Source organism: Crocodylus porosus, unplaced genomic scaffold, assembly GCF_001723895.1.
Source record: "Crocodylus porosus isolate Cpor-Errol unplaced genomic scaffold, CroPor_comp1, whole genome shotgun sequence".
Lineage (NCBI taxonomy): Eukaryota > Metazoa > Chordata > Crocodylia > Crocodylidae > Crocodylus > Crocodylus porosus.
Window position 1 is genome coordinate 2,097,864 of NW_017728909.1, and position 20,061 is coordinate 2,117,924.

Consider the following 20,061-nt stretch of genomic DNA (forward strand, 5'->3'; position numbering starts at 1 on the left):
GACCTCGTCATCCCTTGGGGTGCTCTGGTGAACAAACGTTCCCCCAGATCCTGGTGGTCACCCCGATAAACTTATAGGTGGCCACCAGATCGCCCCTGAGCCTGTGCTTTTCCAGGCTAAAGAGCCCCATGGCTCTCAACCTGTCGTCGTAAGGTCCATTTTCTCTGAGGCTAATCTGCATAAAATGAAGTGTTCCAAACAGGAGATTTTACCACACCTTCAACTCTCCTATGAAACAGGAACTTTCATTTCTACCTAAGAGAACTTTTACAAACTTTTCTCCTATGCCTGAAGAAGGGTGCTTGTGCCCGAAAGCTGGCAAATAAAGATTTTTTTTTGCAAAAATCTAGTTGGTCTAATAAAAGATGTCACCTCTATCACAAGTTATGAATCATACCCAAAGATATTCTCTTCTTGTCAATAAATACCAAATTCTGCAACTGTTAAACAAGCACAATGAAAGTGTACCAGATGAACTATATTCTGGTCCAAAAAGAGTTTTCACATCAGCTTCAACTGGAGAAAGACCATGCCCCTTTGACATCTCAAAAGCACAACACATGCCCAAGGCACGATGAAATCCACAATCTTACAGTGATATCAAAGTTGTATACAAGTGTATATTAGGAAAAACATGCCCACTGCTAAATAGGCATCAAAAGTATATAGACCACAGAATAGGATTCTAAAGCATAAAGACCTTGCATTGATATCATGCCTTGGCCAGTTGGAAATGAAGGAAAATGCACATAATTAGTTTCACTGCTGTTTTGACTTGTTCTAAAATATTGACAGTAACTGTGCCTTGAACACCTTCATTAACATTTGACAGGGCAAGGCATGGGACACTACTGTCCTTTTAGAAACAACAACAACAACAAACTGTTCATCAATGTACAACTTAACATATGGAAAGCATGGGAAAGTATTTAATTGATTAACTTTTTTTTAGGACTTGTTAACTAGCGCTAGTCAACATAAGACTACTAAAAAGAAAAGCAAAATATACACTCCACAAAAGTTAACCAAGTATAAGCTTTACTAATCAACTCAAAGTATACCATCCAAGTATGCAGAATGAAAATCAGATTTAAATTTTATTTTAAAAAAGGATTTTCCTCCAAAATAGATGTTCTTTACTTAGAATGATATATATTTGCTACTCCATGTATGCAAGAGTACCCTCTACAGCTTACTTTTTGTGATTCAGTTATTTTAAAAGCTATTTGAAAATAGTTTCATGAAAATGGAAAACAGAAAAAGTATCAGCATCAGCATCCACATTCAGGTCTTGATCCTATAAATCTTTCTTTATACAAATAGTCCATAGAATTATTTGTGTAAAGTTATAGAAAGGAGTAAGTGTTTGGAGAGGAAGGGGAAGGAGGAAGAAAGCTTGTGTGGTGCATCTGGGGGGTGGGGTACGTGTGTAGAGGAGGGAGGAAGAGGAAGGGGGCTTGACAGGAAAGTCACATTGCCTTATATCGGGGCTGAAGCACCCAGCGACCCAGAAGTTGGGCAGCTCTGGTATAAAGGCAATGGTGGCACTATTTAAATATACAAATATTTAATTAGCATTAATTTATGTCCAGATGTTTCTAACATTTGTTTTACTATACATTAATATTCATCACAGACAAAAATCTACGCTCATTACTATTCTCCCTCAGTTACCTTGTAAAGTTTACTTTTGAAAACTAAAATATGAGAAAAAAATCCACCTGTGAAAAATATATTAGTGATGGACTTTGAGTGAAAGAAACAGTGCTTCACTGTATACTATGGGTCTCAGTCAGATTTTTAAAAAGCCTTCTACAGAAAGAAACAAACACTTCTCACTAAATATGGCATAAAGTATAACCTGCATATACGCTATACTAAATAAGCGTTCTGGTCAGGAGTTAGATGAGGTTTTATTGAACCAAGTGAGAAGAGATATAGTAATTCAATAATCAGCACATAATGTGGCTAGCTCTCACACGCTCAGAGGAATGTTTGCTTGGGATTTAGCAAACATGCTCAGACTGTGCTCTTCGCTTTTTAAGCATCATCCAGGCTTTTTGGTCTTTAAGCACATCTACTGATATGTTCTAAACTACCAGAGCAACTGAACAGGTCATTAAGGTAGAAGTAATTCTTCCACTTGTTAAATTACCATTTGAAGCAAAGCTGATAAGACAAATCAATATACTGTGTGCTTTTCTGAAAAGGATGCCAGTTTTAAACTCTGGAGGAAAAAACAGAACTGTAACAAAAAAGCTTCATTATTATGGTAACTCATCTGCACTGCTTTCAAGCTGGCAGCAGTTGCACCGCCAACTGGTTTCTCCAAGGGTTCTTAAATCTGGCCATAAAAGCTTACTCAAAGAAAAAGGAAGACTAGGGATTATATTTTAGCGTTTTTAAAGGAGTATTTAAAATTATGCAGCTCAATAAACAATAATTTTCTAGTGCATGGTTTTAAGTGTTAGATAAAATTCAGATAACCGATTCATAGAGTAAAATCTTGCAGTATAAGAAAGTATAGTTTTCTCCACAACTTGCTTATTCCTAGAGCCTACGAAATACGTTCCTTCAAGGGGAAGGCTAAGGAGCTTTAAAAACTTAGAAGATACAAACACACGGCTACCCTTAATTTTTGTCATGTTTAATTGAAAGAAGCAAGATAGACTGTGGTTTTAAAAAAAATGGATTTGGTATTTAAACCAATATGAAGGCCCTAATTTACCACAGTTATTACAATTAAATAAAGATGAATAGGAGACCAAAAGGAGACTATATTTAAATAACGGCTCAGGGAACAGGTCTCTAGTGCTCCCTTGCTGGAATGCTTCCCTGTGAAGCTCTCCAGCTGTGGCACTGAAGGACCATCTGTACAGTCCAGCTCCCAAGTTATTTTTCTACCAGAAGAAATTTCTTTCAATAGAAATGAATGTTTGTACACAGAATGTATTTCCTTCTGAACAAAACTTGTCTCAGAAACAACAATCAAGAGCCCCGGGGCTATGGACTTGACACCCACATTCTATAAACTGTCAAAGGAGAGGTAGTAAGAACAAGCATAAGGATGGAAAGAGTAAGAAGGTTTGCAGATTACAAAAGACAGAAAAGGCACTAAAGCTGGGGCGTATACAGCGATGAGTGAGAAAAGCAGGATGGTCAAAGCATGGAAGATATATTACCATTACTGTCAATAAAAAAAACAAGTCAGATTATTAATATAAATAAGTGCCCTTTTGTCCCTGAGTCTAACTTTAAGGTAGCAATTAAGACAGAATTCAGAGTTCGGTCCTGAGGACAGATCTGTAGACAAACTTTGCTTCTGTTACCACTTATCTAAGAGTAAAGCATTATTCTACTAAGTCTTCCTAATGTATAATTTAGCATGCAATACCATATTCTGGCTGATCACAGGTTCAAGTAAAACCTAGCTTCAGTTTTCACCAAAGATATTTCAGAAACTTGTTTTTAAGAACAGTAATTTGCAGCAATACTCCCAGTTCATTAATGTGAGCTAGCAAGGTTCTACTGTGTTACTAATCAATTTTAACGCACGCTAGGGAAGACAAAAATATTAACAGTACAACTACATATTGCAGGGTATCAAGGAATGCATGCAATTATAGAAGCTTAGATTAAATCTCAGTTTTTAAAACAAAAGCAACATGGTATTGACAGAAAGTGTTTTGAGCAAAATATGATTAGCATGAGATAAAGTAACAAGATTGAACAGTCCTACCCACCATAAGAGCTGCACAAGTAACCACCCCCTCTGTGCTTTACCACTCCCATCTCTCTGCTTTCTCCTGACCTGGGGCCATGTTCACATTTCATTACCATCAGCACCTCCCTTTGCAGCCTCTCTTAACACCCAAGTCAAAGGGCTTTAATATCATAAACATAGAAATGCAAGATAAACAGACTTTAGCAAAAAAATAAATAAATTACAGAACAACCAAGTTGCGTACTAAACTGACAGGCATTACTGTTTCCCACCTTACCACCAGTTGGGACTTTGTCTTCTTGGTTCTTACAGAACATACAGCTCACTGCTGATGCTATGTACTAGACAGAATACCAATTGCTTTTTAAAAAGAAATAAAGCTTTTCTTAAACTACTCTTAATTGTCCAATGAGCTAAAAATCAAAGTCACAGGGTAGTTTGTTTTGTTTCTAACTCAGAAGTTAACTTCCTTTAAATGTCAGGGAATTATGCTTTGACCAACATAAGCCACCCAAAGCATAAATCCTTTGTGTTTTCTCCAATGTATCAGTGTATATTCACAATCTTTAGAAGGATTCGATTTATATTAGTTTTGAAAGAAGATGGCATTTATGATACAAGCATGTATTTAGTTAGTTACACTTACACTACAATTTTCCGGTGGAACTAGGAGCTGCGTTATCTCTCCGCCATGCACGCAGAAAATATGTTTCATTTCGCCAGAAAATATGTCCCATATAATGACTGAAAAATCCACACCACCTGATACCAAATATTTTTGGTCATAACGAGATGAAACCTGATGAGGGTACAGTAAACATGTGATTTTGTTACGATGACCTCTGAGAGCTCTGTGAGGTGGCCAACCTAGAAAATTAAAAAAGGGGGAAAAAGAAACAAGTTTAAAATAAAACAAACCATTAATTCACATATACTAAACAACAGGTTTTACATTTCTGTTTCACATTTTAAAACGGAATTAAAAAATGGCAGGAACTATTGTTAAGTTATAAGGAATGAAAATTCATAATTTTTAAATATTCATGACATTTTACATTTTCTGCTTGCACTGAACTCTTCTTGACCTTTTTTTTAACTTGAATAAGTGAAGAAAGAGAAAAACAATTGTTTTTCACCTTTAAATGAGAAAATGACAACACAATGACCTATATCAGGAGGCTGTCAGAAGGAAAACACCTTCATCATCATAAAACCCAGACCTCCGGAAACTTGAACAAATACACAATATTTATATATATTACGTGTGTGACTGTATACCAGCCACGCTAGGGATGACACCATACCGTTTTAGTCAGTGCATTATACTTTTCATTTTCATGCCGAAGAGTTTGAAATTTAACGTTATTAAGTCACTGTACACAGCCATCAGCACCTGCATCTCTCCACCCTTCTCATCAAGGGTCTTGTAGACCAACATTTCTCAACCCATGAGTTGTGACCCAAAAGTGGCGTCGCAAAAACATATGAAAGGGTCATGAACAAACTTTAAAAAGGGATTCTTCCCTAAAGGAGAAAAACATGGGAAACTGGGCAGCAGGGGAATGGCAATTAATGCTCGCACAGCTCCTCCGCTACCAAGTTTCCGGGCCCATGGGGAGACCCATGGGCCAGATGACACAGCTCTGGAGGCAGGATCTGCCTCATGGGCCAGAAGTTGAGTACCAGTTAGTGTTCTATACAAATGGAACAACAAGCAGGTTGCCAAGTACCATAGTTACTCAAGTAGATGACCCTGATTATGAAATGACCCCCCAATAATTAGATTCTATACCTGGAAAATTATAAGTTTGTTATAGTTTGCCAGGTATAAAATCTAATTATTGGAGGTTTGCCTGACTTTGTCAACCTCTCACTAATATAGAAGGAAAATAAATCGGAGGGGTCAGGTAGCCCCTTTGCCTTCTTCCCCCCACCCTCCTTCCCCAGTTTCTTCCCCCTTCGACCCTTTCCCCCTCCTTATGGTCAGACCCTGCTCTTCTTGAACAGATGGAAGGGAGGAAACCTGAAAAAAACTGAACTTGAAATTAACATAACTATAAATTTGCATTTAGTACCCATAGACTTAATTCATCCATAATTGATGCATTTGAACTATTTTTGAAACTGCTACAAGTTTTAGCACAAGTATTCCATAAACATACTTTTAAGTAGCACTTTAGCACCTACTTAGAGAGACCACAAACTATGCACAATATTTGTCCGAAGCCAAAAAGGCCATGATTAGCAGTGCTCCAATACAGATTTTTAGGGCCAATACTAATAGCTGATTTTTAAGGAGGCATATTGGCTGATACCAATTTGATTTCTTATACACAGCTCGGCAGCTTGAAGAGCAGCATCCAGCTGGTAAGTCTGTTGTGGTGGAAGGGAAGAAGAAAGAAAAGCAGCGTGTGTTCTGTGTGTGTGGGGTGGGGGGGGAGGTCTGATTGAGGCCCCTGCAACAAGGGAGGGGGTAGGTCAGGGCATGGGACAGAATCACAAGTGGATCATCTAGGGGGTGTGGGGAGTGTGGGAGGAGCAGCTCCTGCAGCTGCACACACCCTGGAAGGACATGGGGGAGTGTCTGACCCCTGCATCTGCATGAGGCAGGGTGGGGCAGGCTGGTGCTGCAGGCTGGGACTGTGCCAGACTGGGGCTTGGGGTGGGTGGTGGCAACACAGTGAGGGAGTACAGGGCTGGGACTATAGCCTCCCCAAAATTTGCCAAAGCCCAATTCACCCTCCCAACACCACCGCTGCCAACCCCGAAAACAGCCCAGCTCAACCCCCATCAGGAGGAGCCCAGCAGGGCTCCAGCCCCAGCCTGCAGTGGCAGCCTGCCTCACCCCATGCAGATCTGGAAGCACAAGTCATCTACTCTCCATGTCCTCCCGGGTTATGCACAGTGGCGGGAGCCGCCTCTTGGGCAAGCTGTGGCTCCATCCCATGCCCGTCCCAGCTGGGCAGCACCTGCTCCAGTCCCAGCCCCTCCCTCACCGCGACAGCCTTGATCTGCTCCTCCATGCCCCTTCCCCCACAGCAGACTTGCCAGCTGGACACTGCTTTCCATGCTGCTGGGCTGCTCTCCTGGCCGCCTGCATGCTAAGCTGCAGCTGCGCACATGCATGTGGCATTTATTGCTGACATTATCAGCCACATCAGCCTAAAACAGCTGATTACCGATAAGGTCAATTTTTCTTTTATTGGTGCCAATGATATAGGACCAATGTATTGGTGCACCTCTAGTTTTTAATACTTACAAGTGTAGGTAAATGAAAAAGTTGGTTTATGATCATATTTGCAAAAAGGTCAGCGTACTACTTGCCTGTGCTTTATGTATTTTATACAGCTGATGAATCTGCAAAAAGAGGGTTTTAAAAAAGTGGGTTTTTTTAGTTGTCCCTGATGTTTATACCTTTATTTTGTCCTTAGAATGCTTATCCAGATGCCCATTGCACTGTACCTGTGTGAGCTTTGAGAACATTTTGCCTTAGTGGTACCTATGTCGGATGTATGCTCCCTGTTTCTTCTAGTTGTTCATACTGAGGGTATAAAGGGTATCCACACTTCCCAACCCCTTAGTTCCTTGTAACTGTCTTGGCTTCAAATAAAGCTGTAATCTCATCAGACTGCATTTTTAGCTTATAGGTGCTCTTAGCACCTGATTTTTTTCCCCTTTCTTTTTTTTTAACCTTATTTTGGACTTTTTAAAAGAGGATCTTTTGGCCTGTTCCACGTGGTTTCTTATAAGATGAATGAGGCTCCATTTTTCCCACTTCACTTTGGCTAGAGAGGTCAGTTGTCCTTTGGCTATTTTGTCTGGGTCAGGGATCAGCAACATGTGGCCTGTGGGCTAGATCCAGCTCATGGAACCACGGGATTTTAATGGGATCTTTAAAGGAAGGGGCATGGGGGGGCAGACCAAGCCTCCCACAGTGAGGGAGGGAGGGAGTGGGGCTGGCACTGCACAGCTGGGATGGGACAGGACTTGGGGTAGATCTGTGAGCGGCTCATCCGGAGGACTCAGGGAGGGAGGGGGCCAGCTCCTGCTGCCACACACATCCCAGGACAGCATGGGGGAGGGGGCATGTGCCCCCTAGATCTGTGAGTGGGGTACGGGCAGGCTGCCACTGGGGGCTGGGGGCAGTGCCAGGCTCCTCCCAGTGCGGGAGTTGGGCTGGGGCTGCACTTGGGAAGGCAGCGGTGGTGCTGGGAGGGGGGCTATGGGGTGGGCTGTAACCACCCCAAAATTCACTGTAAACCCCCACCCCCCATAGCAGCACTGCTACTGCCCAGCCCGAATACAGCCTGGCCCAGCTCCCCCCAGCAGGAAGAGCCCGGTGTCGCCCCTGGCCCCACCCCACAGCGGCACCCGCCCTCCCCCCATGCGCAGATCTGGGAAAGGGGGGCACACCCCCCCCATGCCCTCCTGGGGTGTGTGCAGTGGCAGGAACCATCCCCCCCCACATCCCCAGATGAGCTGTGCCTCCATCCCACCTAAGCTGTGCAGCACCTGCCCCTGCCCGAGCCCCACTCCCTCCCTTACTGCAGAGGCCTCCATTGCCCCACCCACACCTTCCCCCACAACAGACTTACCAGCCGGATGCTGCTCGCCATGCTGCCAGGCCACATATCAGCAATCAGATCTGTATCAGCTGATAAGGCCTGTTAAATATTGGCCATCGGTATTAGCCCAAAAAATCTCTATCAGTGCATCCCTTTTAAAAACAATAATAATTTGTTCCAAAATTCTAAAGCACAACAGCATTAGGTAAGATCAAGGCCCAAATGGTGTTAATACGCTGACTTCCTAGGCAGACTGTATTCAGTAGTTGTGCTCCAGAACAGAATTTTTCCTCATACATCCCCCACTTGTAGGTCAAGCAGACTTGTGAGGGATGTGGCAGATTTTCCCAGGCATGTCTGTTCACCAGTGCATTAAGGTGTCTTCTCTAATCTCCACATGCATCTTGGAGTCCCAGTGCTCAACTGTGCTTGCCGGCTGCATCTGCACAAGGACATTAGAGATGGGAAGGATTCTCAAACCTCCGTACTTTTCTTTAGAGCACAAAGATGGAAGCCAGTACCTAGTTAGTATGTTTTAGTATACACAAGTTTATACTTTAGCATATTTTAGGAATAGCATTCATGAATTTGTGAAGGAAGTTAGATCAGATGAGGCTTGAGGTCCCAACGCTATGATTCTCCTAAATAGACTATTTAAGCTACATAGCAGACTTCCCTGAAGATAAAAGAATTTGGGAATCACCAAGGTTCCTTTTCTTTTCCACCCCTATTCTAGAAACAGATTTGTAAGAGGACTTGGTGCTGAAAAGTGCTGGTCTCCTGAGAGTCTTTCGTATATCTGTGTAGCTTGAAGATGATCATCTTTGCATGTCTAATATTTGTTTGCATACCTCTCCTGAGCATGTGCTCTCCTTGAAGAAGCTGAACTATAGCAGTTTGTGTTGCTGGCACAATAATAATGCTTCCATCTTCACGACCACAAACCAGGCGTCCATGTGCTGGAATATATACACTAGCTGTAACTTTGAGTGGTTCACTGCTGTTTGGTATTAAACTCAATTGATCAATAATTCCAGCAGGATGAGGAGTGAGTTTATTAAAAGCTTCTTGCAAGGAAGTTGAAACTGTCATTTGCAACCCTGTTTTAAAAAAAAAGTTATAAAAAATAAGATTATTTTCTTTTTCAGCAGCTTCCTTGATAAGATTCCAAATCCCCTCTCTCAATACTAACACTAACATCATCCCATGTATTAAATACAAAGTAGATAGTGGGATTAATTTACCCACCACAAAAATACAGCCATAAACACACATACAAACACTAAACAGGGTGGTAGAAGAACTGAAAAATAATGTGTCCAATTTAAACAAAAAGAGAAAATCACTTCAGCAGCAATAATTAACGTAACTTAAATTTGTGAAACAGACCCAGTTAATAGCTTCAAAACTCTCCTGATAAACACTGTGGGTCAGCTGGGTATTTTAAAAAAAACAGTATTTTTTATTTATATTAATTTTTCTTTATTAAAAAAACTACTTAAAATTGATATGATAATTGATATGATAATTTAAATTATTAAACAACATATTTCTCTAACTATAAATTATGTTTTTGTAGGCATGACTGAAAGAAAAACTTTTTAACAGAACTGTGAGTAACTTGCATAATCTTTTCTCCTTCTGCACATAAGAGATGACACAAAAGATGCTCAATGGTGCTTGCCTGAAACCGCAACAAAAGTAACAAACAGTGGCAGCAGAGAGAAGGGAAATCTAGAACATGTAGATGGCCAACTTCTAAGCTGCCAGAGACCTCCTTCTGTTCCCACCTACACACACCCCTCTCCCCACTGCTTCATAGTACAAAGGAGGAAGGGAGAGCCTGGAGACTCTGGCTGCTTTTCACCCAGGACCATATGGGAAGCAGCAGACAGATGAGATGCTGTCAGATGTTTCAACAATGCAAAAAGAGGAAGAGACATGGGAAAAGCCGGTATAGTAGGAAGTAGAAGTTCTAAAGCTGCTTCAGTCTACTTATCAAGGCCAGCCCACCGACCTACTTCCTGCCTCTGGAGGCAGAGCTGGAGTGGCATCTGTGGCCCCTCACCTACATTTCATCACCATCCTGGGACCCACTTTCTTAGCTGACTCTCCTTATGTTGGCCAGGGAGAACTGTAATTCCCAACATAGGTCTACCACCTGAAGACATCTGACAATCAGAGGCTGCAGAAAAGCCCCTAGCATAGCTGGCAGGCAGAGGAGGCCTCTAGAGCTCTTTCTAGATATACTTTGGTGAGAGAAGTATGGTAAGCCAGAAAGTGTAAAAGAAAGGAGTGGTTTTATTAGGGCAGGTATGAGCAATTATTTTGGCTGCAGGGCTGTTTAAGTTTTAATAATCTGCCAAGGGCTGCAAGGGTAGCCCCACCCCTTCACAGGTATTCTGCCCCCTGGTTGCCATCTTGGGACTGGAAGTCCTGCCCCTAACCTTTATCACCAAAAGTCCCTCCCCTTGCCCCTGCAAGTATTCGTTGGGGAAGGGGGGAGGAGGGGGCGGGTTGCCACCTTGGAACTGGAGAAAAACAAAATCATATACTAAAAGTTAAACATCTACTATAATATTTTAAATTTATTTAAAAAAATATTTTTGTCCTGATTTATGTGTATTTTTGTAGTGTGTGTGTGTGTGTATATATATATGAGGTGATAGCATAATAGTTCAAAAATAGTCTTACTCTTGTATATTGTGTGTGAGGGGTTTGTGGAGGAAATGTGTGGTGTAGGGTATGTTGAGAGATGTGGGTGTGTGTGTATATGTTGGGGGTTATGGGCAGGGTATGGGACCTCCCCACATGCCCCCCCAGGGCACACAGCCCTTTGCATGAGTGGCAGCAGCGGCAGGCAGCGTGCCTTCAAGGTTCTCATGGCCCATGCAGACGCAGGCGCCTGGAAGCACACAGCTCTAAGCAGTTCTGGAAGCTGCATGTGGCAGCAAGAAGCGGAGCCAGACCCTGCCTCTATTGCATGGGGCTCACATGCAGCTTCCAGGACTCTGTCAGGAAGCAGGGAGTGGGGCTCACTGCCACTTCCAATAGAGTCCTGGGGGTTGCACATGATGGCAGGGAGCCTGGCCCTGCTGCCGGCTCCAACGTGCAGGGCTTCCCCCCAGTGATGCACAAGTCTAGGGAGCTGTGCATGGGCTGCGGGGAGCCCTGCGCAATAGAGGTAGACTAACAGGGCTCCACTCCTTACCGCCATGTGCAGCTCCCAGAACTGGCCATCAGGCGGCTATGCCTGCGCAGGCCACGACTGCTGCCAATGGTGGGGGCTGATGTCTTGCTTACCCCCAGGGTACGCATACCACAGTTTGGACACCCCTGATTTAGAGGAAGCTAGTTGATAAGATTTAGATAGCAAATCACCTTCAGCAATGTCTTGTTGCTCAAGTGTATTTGGCACACTCCAAATACACAGTCTCCCTGAAGAGTCTCCTTGGATTAGAAGTTTATGGAAACATTCTCTGCGTCCATAGAAGAACCGAGTGACAGGAGGACAAATTAGTAACTGTAAAATAAAAGAAACATGATAACGTTTTTATATGTGTGTAACAGGTGCCTAGCCTTAACAATAGCCTTTCCTCTCATAGTCTACTCAACTGATCTTGCTGTGAAAAAACAGGAATTGGAGAATAAAATGCCCAGAAAAAACCATAATCAACCTGCAGAACACATTACAGATGTGCCATATATGAGGAATAAATGTTAAAATATTTATTTTAACTGCAAAAGAGAACTGAAGGTGTGACATACAGTTTAAGAAACAAATGTGATTAGAAACACGCTGTATTTGCTGTCTGTGTACAATGTAGGCTTCACTCTCCAAATGTAGAGCACACATAATGATTAAATTAAAACTAAATTTATTTTTGTAACCATCTTGGTACAAAATCATTTGTAAGGTAAACAAATATATTAATTTATACATTTTTTTTTTAAAGTTTCTCACTTCTTTGTAGCACCAAATATATCAAGGTCAAGTTATACAAGAGCAAGTTAATGTATTTGGGCTTAAATCCAATAAACAATCCAAAATGTCCATGGAAATAGCTCCCATTAAGCAGCTGTCTAACTTTAGGGCAGTGATTCTCAACCAGGGTACCAGGGCAAGCAAGAGTGCCATGAGATCATTTCAAGGGTGCCACAGAGTACCATGCAATATTAGCACTATTAGGTGTGCAAACATGATTCTCAAGATAAACCCAGAGATTACAAATAGGGAATCCACAGTGTTAAAAATATTTTGACCTGTTATGGTCTTTCTTGGCACCTGTACATATGACAGAGCTATGCTACAAGTCTACCGAAGCATGGTAATTAGCATGCTCCAACAGCCTCCATGTCACAGCGTCCCCACCACTTTAATTAAAGCGTCCCTGCTGCCACTTTGAAGCATGGAATGCTGAATACACATGATGCTGTGGATGCTTTAATTAGAGAAGCTCTCAAAGCCACTCTAATTAAAAGCGCCCCTCCAACCCCAAGGCACGTGTATAGATACCCTCTGAGTCCTTTGCAACTGCTGTACTATTTTTCTGTAGGCAAAAACTGAATAAAAAAATAAAAGAGATGGCATTTTCCAAGGGATGCTTCAAGCGTAATGAGGGATGCAGCATTTAAAAAAAAAAAGTTGAGAACCACCGCTTTAGAGGAATATAAACTTATTAGGCACTTCCCAGTTTGATTTTAGTGACCTCCAGGTATCTAAGGTTGTGCTTCATCTCATGTCCTGAACTGTCCCACTTCAAGAAGTTCATCATTTAGTTCCTCACCTATCCCGATGAGGATCCAGAAACCACATATTTCTTTACCCATATCCTCTGATGTCTAACATACACTGAGAAAATCAAAGTGGTTTGGGATGCTTTCTTATAAAACAGGGCCCTGGAGAAGGAAGTAGTAGTAAAAGACCAGGTCACCTTTATACAATTGCCTTTAATTGGGGCATTCACACAAGAAATAGGAAACTTGGATTCAATTTTTCTTGGCATTAATGAACTGAAACCCCTATCTTTCACCTCTACAAGCACTATAACCACTAATTCATAGACTATTTAGGGTGAGAAGTACTGTTCCACCAGCTGAAGTTGTATCACTATGCACAAAAAAATTCAGGGCCAGAAAGCAGGAAGAATAGGGAGTATAACTATAACCTAATGAAAAAGGCACTCACCAAGGAGGGACAGGTCTTTAAAGACATCTATCTGTAACAGATGCATCAAGACCTCAGCTCCCCGTTTAGGCATAATCTCAGTGGTGACTATTCAAAATTGTAAGCATAATATGTAGAAGTTGCAAAGCATAATACCTTTCAAAGGAAACCTAGCTGTCATTCAAAAACTACTCTGAAGAAAGATGAGACTATGGAAATACACATACAGTGCAGGAGTTCTTGAAAAGGTATTGGCCTGAAACTAAGAAAGCCAAGTGGAGGGAAAGGAAAGAGATAACTTGCTCAAAACCATTAGAAATTTCATAACAGTTAAACCACAGAGCACGGAAAAGCTTCAAGGAATTTGTTTTTACCTGCTTATTTGCTCTGTCCAATACACTGTACAGCAAAGGAGGAATTAAGTTTTCAACAGCTTTGCCAACATCACTGCGAAATGAATCACTAGCTGGTAGGCAACTATATAAAAACAAACAAGTGAACTAAATCATACGCCACATTTAACATCCTGAAATTGAGTTCTATTATTATACCACTGTTTAAAATGCAGCATTTGCTAGATTCTTTTTACTTTAAAACAAACAAACAAACCACTGTCTCTTTATTTTTTTTTTATTTGTTATTTATTGCTCTTAACAGTAAGTCCTCTTGGCTTACATTCCACAAACTAGAATTCACATAATACTGAGATGAATGAAAGCGATGGAAAAATTCCATAAATTAATTCAGGTCCATTTATCTCCTCCTCTCAACTACTCCTCTTTAAAAGAAAAAGAAAGGAGGACTGGTTTTGTAGTATGGTTGGAAGATTAAAAATATAGCCTTCAGTGGACCATGGAGAGGCAACAAGCAGCAAAACCAGGGACTTCTTGACTTACGACACACTGCAGGAGCTCTCTCCCATTTATACTGAGGGATCTGCTCTCAAATCCTTCTGCTGAACTTAACTGTGATAGCACATGTTGATGAAAATAAAAGAGATTTGTCAGGTAACAAGATCTAAAGCCATCAGAGTTTTAAAGATTTAAAACCAACACTTCCAATTCTCCCAAGGAGTTTTTAGATCCTTATGTTATATTCTGAATGCAGAATATTCATGTTAAAATTAAACAGAGCTTACACATTAAGAGACAGCTACTCTTCAAAATTTATATAATTGCAAAAAGTTATAGTAACTATTTCAAATGGCTTGGCCCAGCTGTATGAGCATTCGAGGTCATCTGGCCAGGTGCCAGGGGATTGGAAACTAGCTAATGTGGTCCCCATTTTTAAGAAAGGGAGGAAGGAGGACCCAAGTAACTACAGGTCTGTAAGCCTCAACTCGGTCCTCGGGAAGATCTTGGAGAAAATCATCAAGGAGCACATCTGGGGTGGGGGGAGGAAGGGGGCGCCAGCAGGGGAGGATCATGCTCAGGGGCAACCAGCATGGGTTCATCAAAGGCAGGTCCTGCCTGACCAACCTGGTTGCCTTTTATGACCAGGTAACTATGGCTTGGATGATGGTGTCGCCGTGGACAGTCTTTCTAGACTTTAAGAAGGCCTTTGACACTGGCTCTCACCCAGTTCTCATTAATAAATTAAGTGACTGTGGCACTGATGCCTACACAGTTGGATGGGTAAAAAACTGGCTGATGGGGCACACCCAGAGAGTAGTAGTGGACGGGTCGTACTCAGTCTGGCGAGATGTGAGCAGTAGGGTCCCCCAGGGCTTAGTCCTCGGGCCTGCACTGTTTAACATCTTCATCAGCGACTTGGTGAGAGGGCAGCAGGACAAGCCCTATGAAGAGAGACTGAGGGACCTAAACCTGTTCAGCCTCAGCAAGAGAGGGTGAGGGGGGACCTGGTGGCTGCCTACAAACTCATCAGAGGAGGTCATCAGCAAATAGGGAGAGCCCTATTCTCCCCAGCACCACCTGGGGTGATGAGGAACAATAGTAATAAGCTGATGGAGAATAGGTTTAGGTTAGAGATCAGAAGGCAATATTTTACAGTTAGGGTGGCCAGAATCTGGAACAAACTTCTTAGGGAAGTGGTCCTCGCCCCTACCTTGGGCAAATTCAAAAAGAGGTTAGATGATCACCTGTCTGGGGTCTTGTGAACCCAGCATTCATTCCTGCCTGTCGCAGGGGGTCAGGCTAGGTGATCTGTTCAGGTCCCTCCTGACCCTAGCTACTATGAAACTATAACCTAGCACAAAATGCTACTTCTCACCTCCATGCTTCTGATTTGTTTCATATAGGCAAGAGAAAAAGATGACTCCTAAAATTATACATTCTCTGGTGACTACAATAATTAAAGGATTGTGGTAAAGTTGGAAAAATAAGAAACTCAGTCCAACACATTGTTTCCATGTACCAAAACATAAGAATACATTTTGAGGGTACATATTTTGAAAGATTTTCATTGCATTATTTCTTCTACAACATTTTTTATAAGCCAAATAGAGTCACCATTTTACTCTTATTCCATGTCAATTAAGTTTACTCCAAAGCCCACCTGTGATCCATTATTTCAAGTACTGAATACCTGGCTGGTAGTTTGTAAATAAAACTTTGGCCATCTTCTGTCCATATGATTACTTTATCGGCCGATACAAAGTCACCGCCAGCCCAGGTCTGTCCATTCTCACTGGGAACTGAACATAACAGAGAATAATCTCCAGCATCAAACACCTAGGAAGAAACAAATTTATACAAAAACTAAGTTTCCCATGAGTTCACCATTATTTTTTTTTACATATCTGGATAGGGGTTCATTTAATTTTCTAAATACCTCTGTGTCTAAGGTGCATTAAAGTAACTTAGCTTACAGCAGAATTTACTGAAGATATTTAGCACATGTATTTTCATAAGAGTCAAGAAAAGTATTATAAAAGTTAAAATGTCTATGAAATGTAACAAGAAACATGATTACAAACTTTATAAATAAGGCATAGAACTATTTTGCATATTTCAGTGCCATACAAGGTAGCCATAATGACTATCCATCAAAGGATTTTTATTTAATGTTCAAACCACAAAGCAGCATTGTCAATGCAGCGAGCCAATAAACTTCTAAAAAATTAAACACACAATGAATTGAGAATGCTAATTGATTTAAAAACAGACTTTTCCAAGCTTCATTTTTGTAAACACTTCACTGACTACTTAAAACAAACCAGCTTCTATTGAAAGAAGCCAACTTTCAATTAACTGGTTTTCCTTACCCTCCAGTACTTTGAGCATACTACCAAAAGAGATCTCTGGGTAAATGCACAGAAGGAAATACTTTGGCAGTTCTGACAATAAATTGGTTTAGACTCCTCTTCAAATATTGGTTCTGTATCCTAAAAAGAGAAACAAGTTACATTTAATGACATGTTATATCTAGCATGGTCCCACTTACATCCAGAGTTCTCAAATAGCACTTTATAGACATACTGAGCAATGCAAAGTGCTACAGATGTACAAAACTTCTGTTGGACTACTGTAGTAGCAACATTTCTATGAAGTTTCAAGGAAGGACAAAGTAAAAAAAAAAACTTTGGCAGGAAATGTCCAAGATTTCCAATTCATAAAAATGCATTCACTATAAATGCTTTACTAAAACAAATAACTAAGTAAGGGGGGGCATCTTAGCTAAAAGTTCAAACAGGACCAAGTTTATAGATTATGCCAAACCTGAAAAGGTAGCAAGTAAACAGGAAAACAGAAACAAACTATGAAACTATATGCATAGATTAAAGCAACGGGAGCTGTTGGCAACTACGCAAGATTCAAGTATGCAAAGTCTTACACCAGGAAGAAAAATGGAGATACAAAATGTCAGAGATAAAATTAAACTATAAAAATGGTTTTTCACCCTGATATTGTCCTAGTACTACTTTTTATACAAGCAAACTTTAGAGTTAGCACAGAGAAGCAATAGCCTCCAGATTTGTAAAAATGTTCCTAGGAGTACGCTTTTAGGCAGTCCATATTAAAGTTTGAGAACCACTGGCATAATCAGCTATAAAAATCTTACCCAGATTTTTAAGATCACATAGATTACTTACAAGCTTAAGCCCTAGCTAGACATTTTTAAAACTATATTTTCTGACAACGATAAAAAAGTTCATTAGCTAAAATATAAGAGAAAAAAGGGATAGATAAAAAAGTAAACCAATTAGGAACATTATTTCCTGACACAGCACTTCAGACAACCTGGGTTTGTAACACCTTAAATCACCAGAAGAATTTAGCAGTCCACAATTTCTTTGGGGCAACACTAATTTCAAATAACAAAAATTATATTATTTAGAACATTCCTGAATGCTTGGCAATCCGCAAATAAAAGACCCTGCCCTGAAACAACAGAAGAGGTGCAGAGCAAGCACCTTGCAGGGAATCTTACAAAATGACACATCTATGCATTTTCCTGACTCTAGGTAATACCATAAAAATCGCCTTGTTTTCATAAAAACCTGAATCTATTAAGCTAATTCAAGGAACAAAGGTTTAAACAATGAAAAAGCAGAAGCAGGAAATGGTGCAGGGGTGGGCACTTATTTGCATGAGGGGGCGACTTAGGGAATTTTGGTGAGCTGTCGTGGGCCAGATCAGCACCACCCCACCAACTGCAACAGCTCACCAAAACTCCTTAAGTGGACCTTCAGCCCAAATAATTGCCAACCCCAGGTTAGGGGAACTTAATCTCTGTTACTCCCTTTTCTCTGCACCCCCTCTTCCACTTTTCTCATTTACAGATTTTCTGAGGCCTCTAAAATGGTGATGATGGTACAGTACAATGTCATTATAGCAAATTCTACTTACAAGAAGTTCCCCATTTCTAACATCCCAAGAGCAGGAATTGATTTTTTTTTCGTTATTATGATGCAGCAAATCAACTAGACCTATTACAGCAAACATTCTCTATTAATGAACTTTTCCCCTAGTCCCACAGGGGTTCATCATAATGACTTTTACTGTATTTCCCTATCTAGAGAGTGTTGTTAGGATCAATACATTGAAGACTGAACTCACAGATACGATAATGGGATAATGCATAAGTATCTAGGATAGGAAAAAAGCAAAGATTACATTAATCAGTAATTAACTATATAAGAGCAGTTTTCTACAGAGAAAATTTTACAAATGGAAATAAGTTACATTTCAATCTAAGTGACTTTTTGGAGTTAAGACTCAACTTGATTTTAAATTGAATTTTGAATTTTAAGTTGTTTAAAATGTTGAATTTTGTTTTAAATTCAAGCTGCACTCTTTCAGGGATCCCACCATTTCTCTCTAAGATAAACAGTAAGAAAAATGGTACCTTTGCACTGCACATTTTCAGAACAGCCTTTACCCCTTGTGGTGGGAATGTTTTTAATTTCCCTTAAATAAATTGTGAAAAAGTTTTCAATTGGCAATAATCGTTCCTTGGATTAACCTCACTGACTATGACACAAACTCATCTCAATACCAACTGCATCCAGTACACCTGATCGTTCCAAACAATGATTTGGCCACTTTACTAAATGGAAAGGAAGAGTTTCTCTCTGTTCCCTTTCCCTCATCTGAGGGGACACAAAAATTGGATACTGCCCTATATCTATCTGTGACAGAGAGGTCTCTTTTTGTGGCTTGTAGCTAGTTCTCAGAATTGTTTGTTCCACTAAGCAAGTCAGCTGTTTTCAAAAGCAAATCACCTAACATTCACATGATATCCAGTAAACTAACTGACATCTACTTATTTCAAAACCAAATGCAGCTTTCAGCATTAAAGCAACTAAATCTGAACTAAATATGAAGGCTAACATAAGAGGAATCAGGTGTCCTTACTTCCATCAAGAATGAACGGCAGAAATGTTCCTATTTTAATGGCTGCCATCCAGAGCAAAAAAGGTTTGGGGACAGTTAAAATGGCAGAAATCTACTAACACTGGACTGCTTTTTAAGAGAAAGAATCTATCTTTACTGATTGTTGCCAATTCAGGTGCTAGTAACACAGAAAGGGCAGGATTGCAATCTGTAACAGATTTTCAGCTTTCTAACAGGCGCAACTTACACAAATTCTACCTTTTGCTCTGCATGCTATATTGAAGACTTTCATAACACACTTCCTTGATCTTCTCCAAAAGGACACAATTTCTTTAAAAAAAAAAATCCCATCTAAAGGAATCTGCAAAATTAGGAGTGGGGTAATGGAGCCAACTCTAAAGCAAAAGGGGTTTTATCAAGAAGTCATTATGAGAGAAGAGACTTCTGGATTCATTTCAAGGATCTGCAACCCATTTACTGCACAATCTTGAATAAACCTGTTAACCTCTCTGAGCATCAGACGTTCCAACAGCATGTAGGGGGGCGGAGGGGAGAGGGATGGATTTGCTGGAAATCAGATCTCTCTTTTATTGTCATTTATATTACAAGCTCTTTGGCTAGGGACAGACATTCCACATAAACCAGTTTAAAGTGATCAGAAACTGATTTAAACCTGTAACAGAACAAAGGTTCAGTGCGCATAAAACAGTTTCAAAATGGCCAAAACTGGTTTAAGATAAACCTTGTTGACTGAAGTATCAGACTTAACTGATTTGTGTCAAACCAGTTTATGCAATGTCTGTCCCAGAC

The 20,061-nt window shown here is 40.7% G+C and overlaps 1 protein-coding gene across 4 annotated transcripts in view; it reads right to left on the reverse strand.

The window, feature by feature from the left end:
* The window catches only part of WDR7 (WD repeat domain 7), a 299,401-nt gene that overhangs the window by 256,327 nt on the left and 23,013 nt on the right, over nucleotides 1-20,061 (reverse strand). For all 4 annotated transcript variants that reach the window (XM_019531753.1, XM_019531750.1, XM_019531752.1 and 1 more), the window contains exons 7-12: nucleotides 16,680-16,799; nucleotides 16,001-16,146; nucleotides 13,831-13,933; nucleotides 11,671-11,812; nucleotides 9,141-9,389; nucleotides 4,371-4,591 (exon numbers count right to left, since the gene is read on the reverse strand). In XM_019531753.1, the coding sequence (XP_019387298.1) occupies nucleotides 4,371-4,591; nucleotides 9,141-9,389; nucleotides 11,671-11,812; nucleotides 13,831-13,933; nucleotides 16,001-16,146; nucleotides 16,680-16,799 (981 nt within the window). The remainder of the gene's footprint in view (nucleotides 1-4,370; nucleotides 4,592-9,140; nucleotides 9,390-11,670; nucleotides 11,813-13,830; nucleotides 13,934-16,000; nucleotides 16,147-16,679; nucleotides 16,800-20,061) is intronic.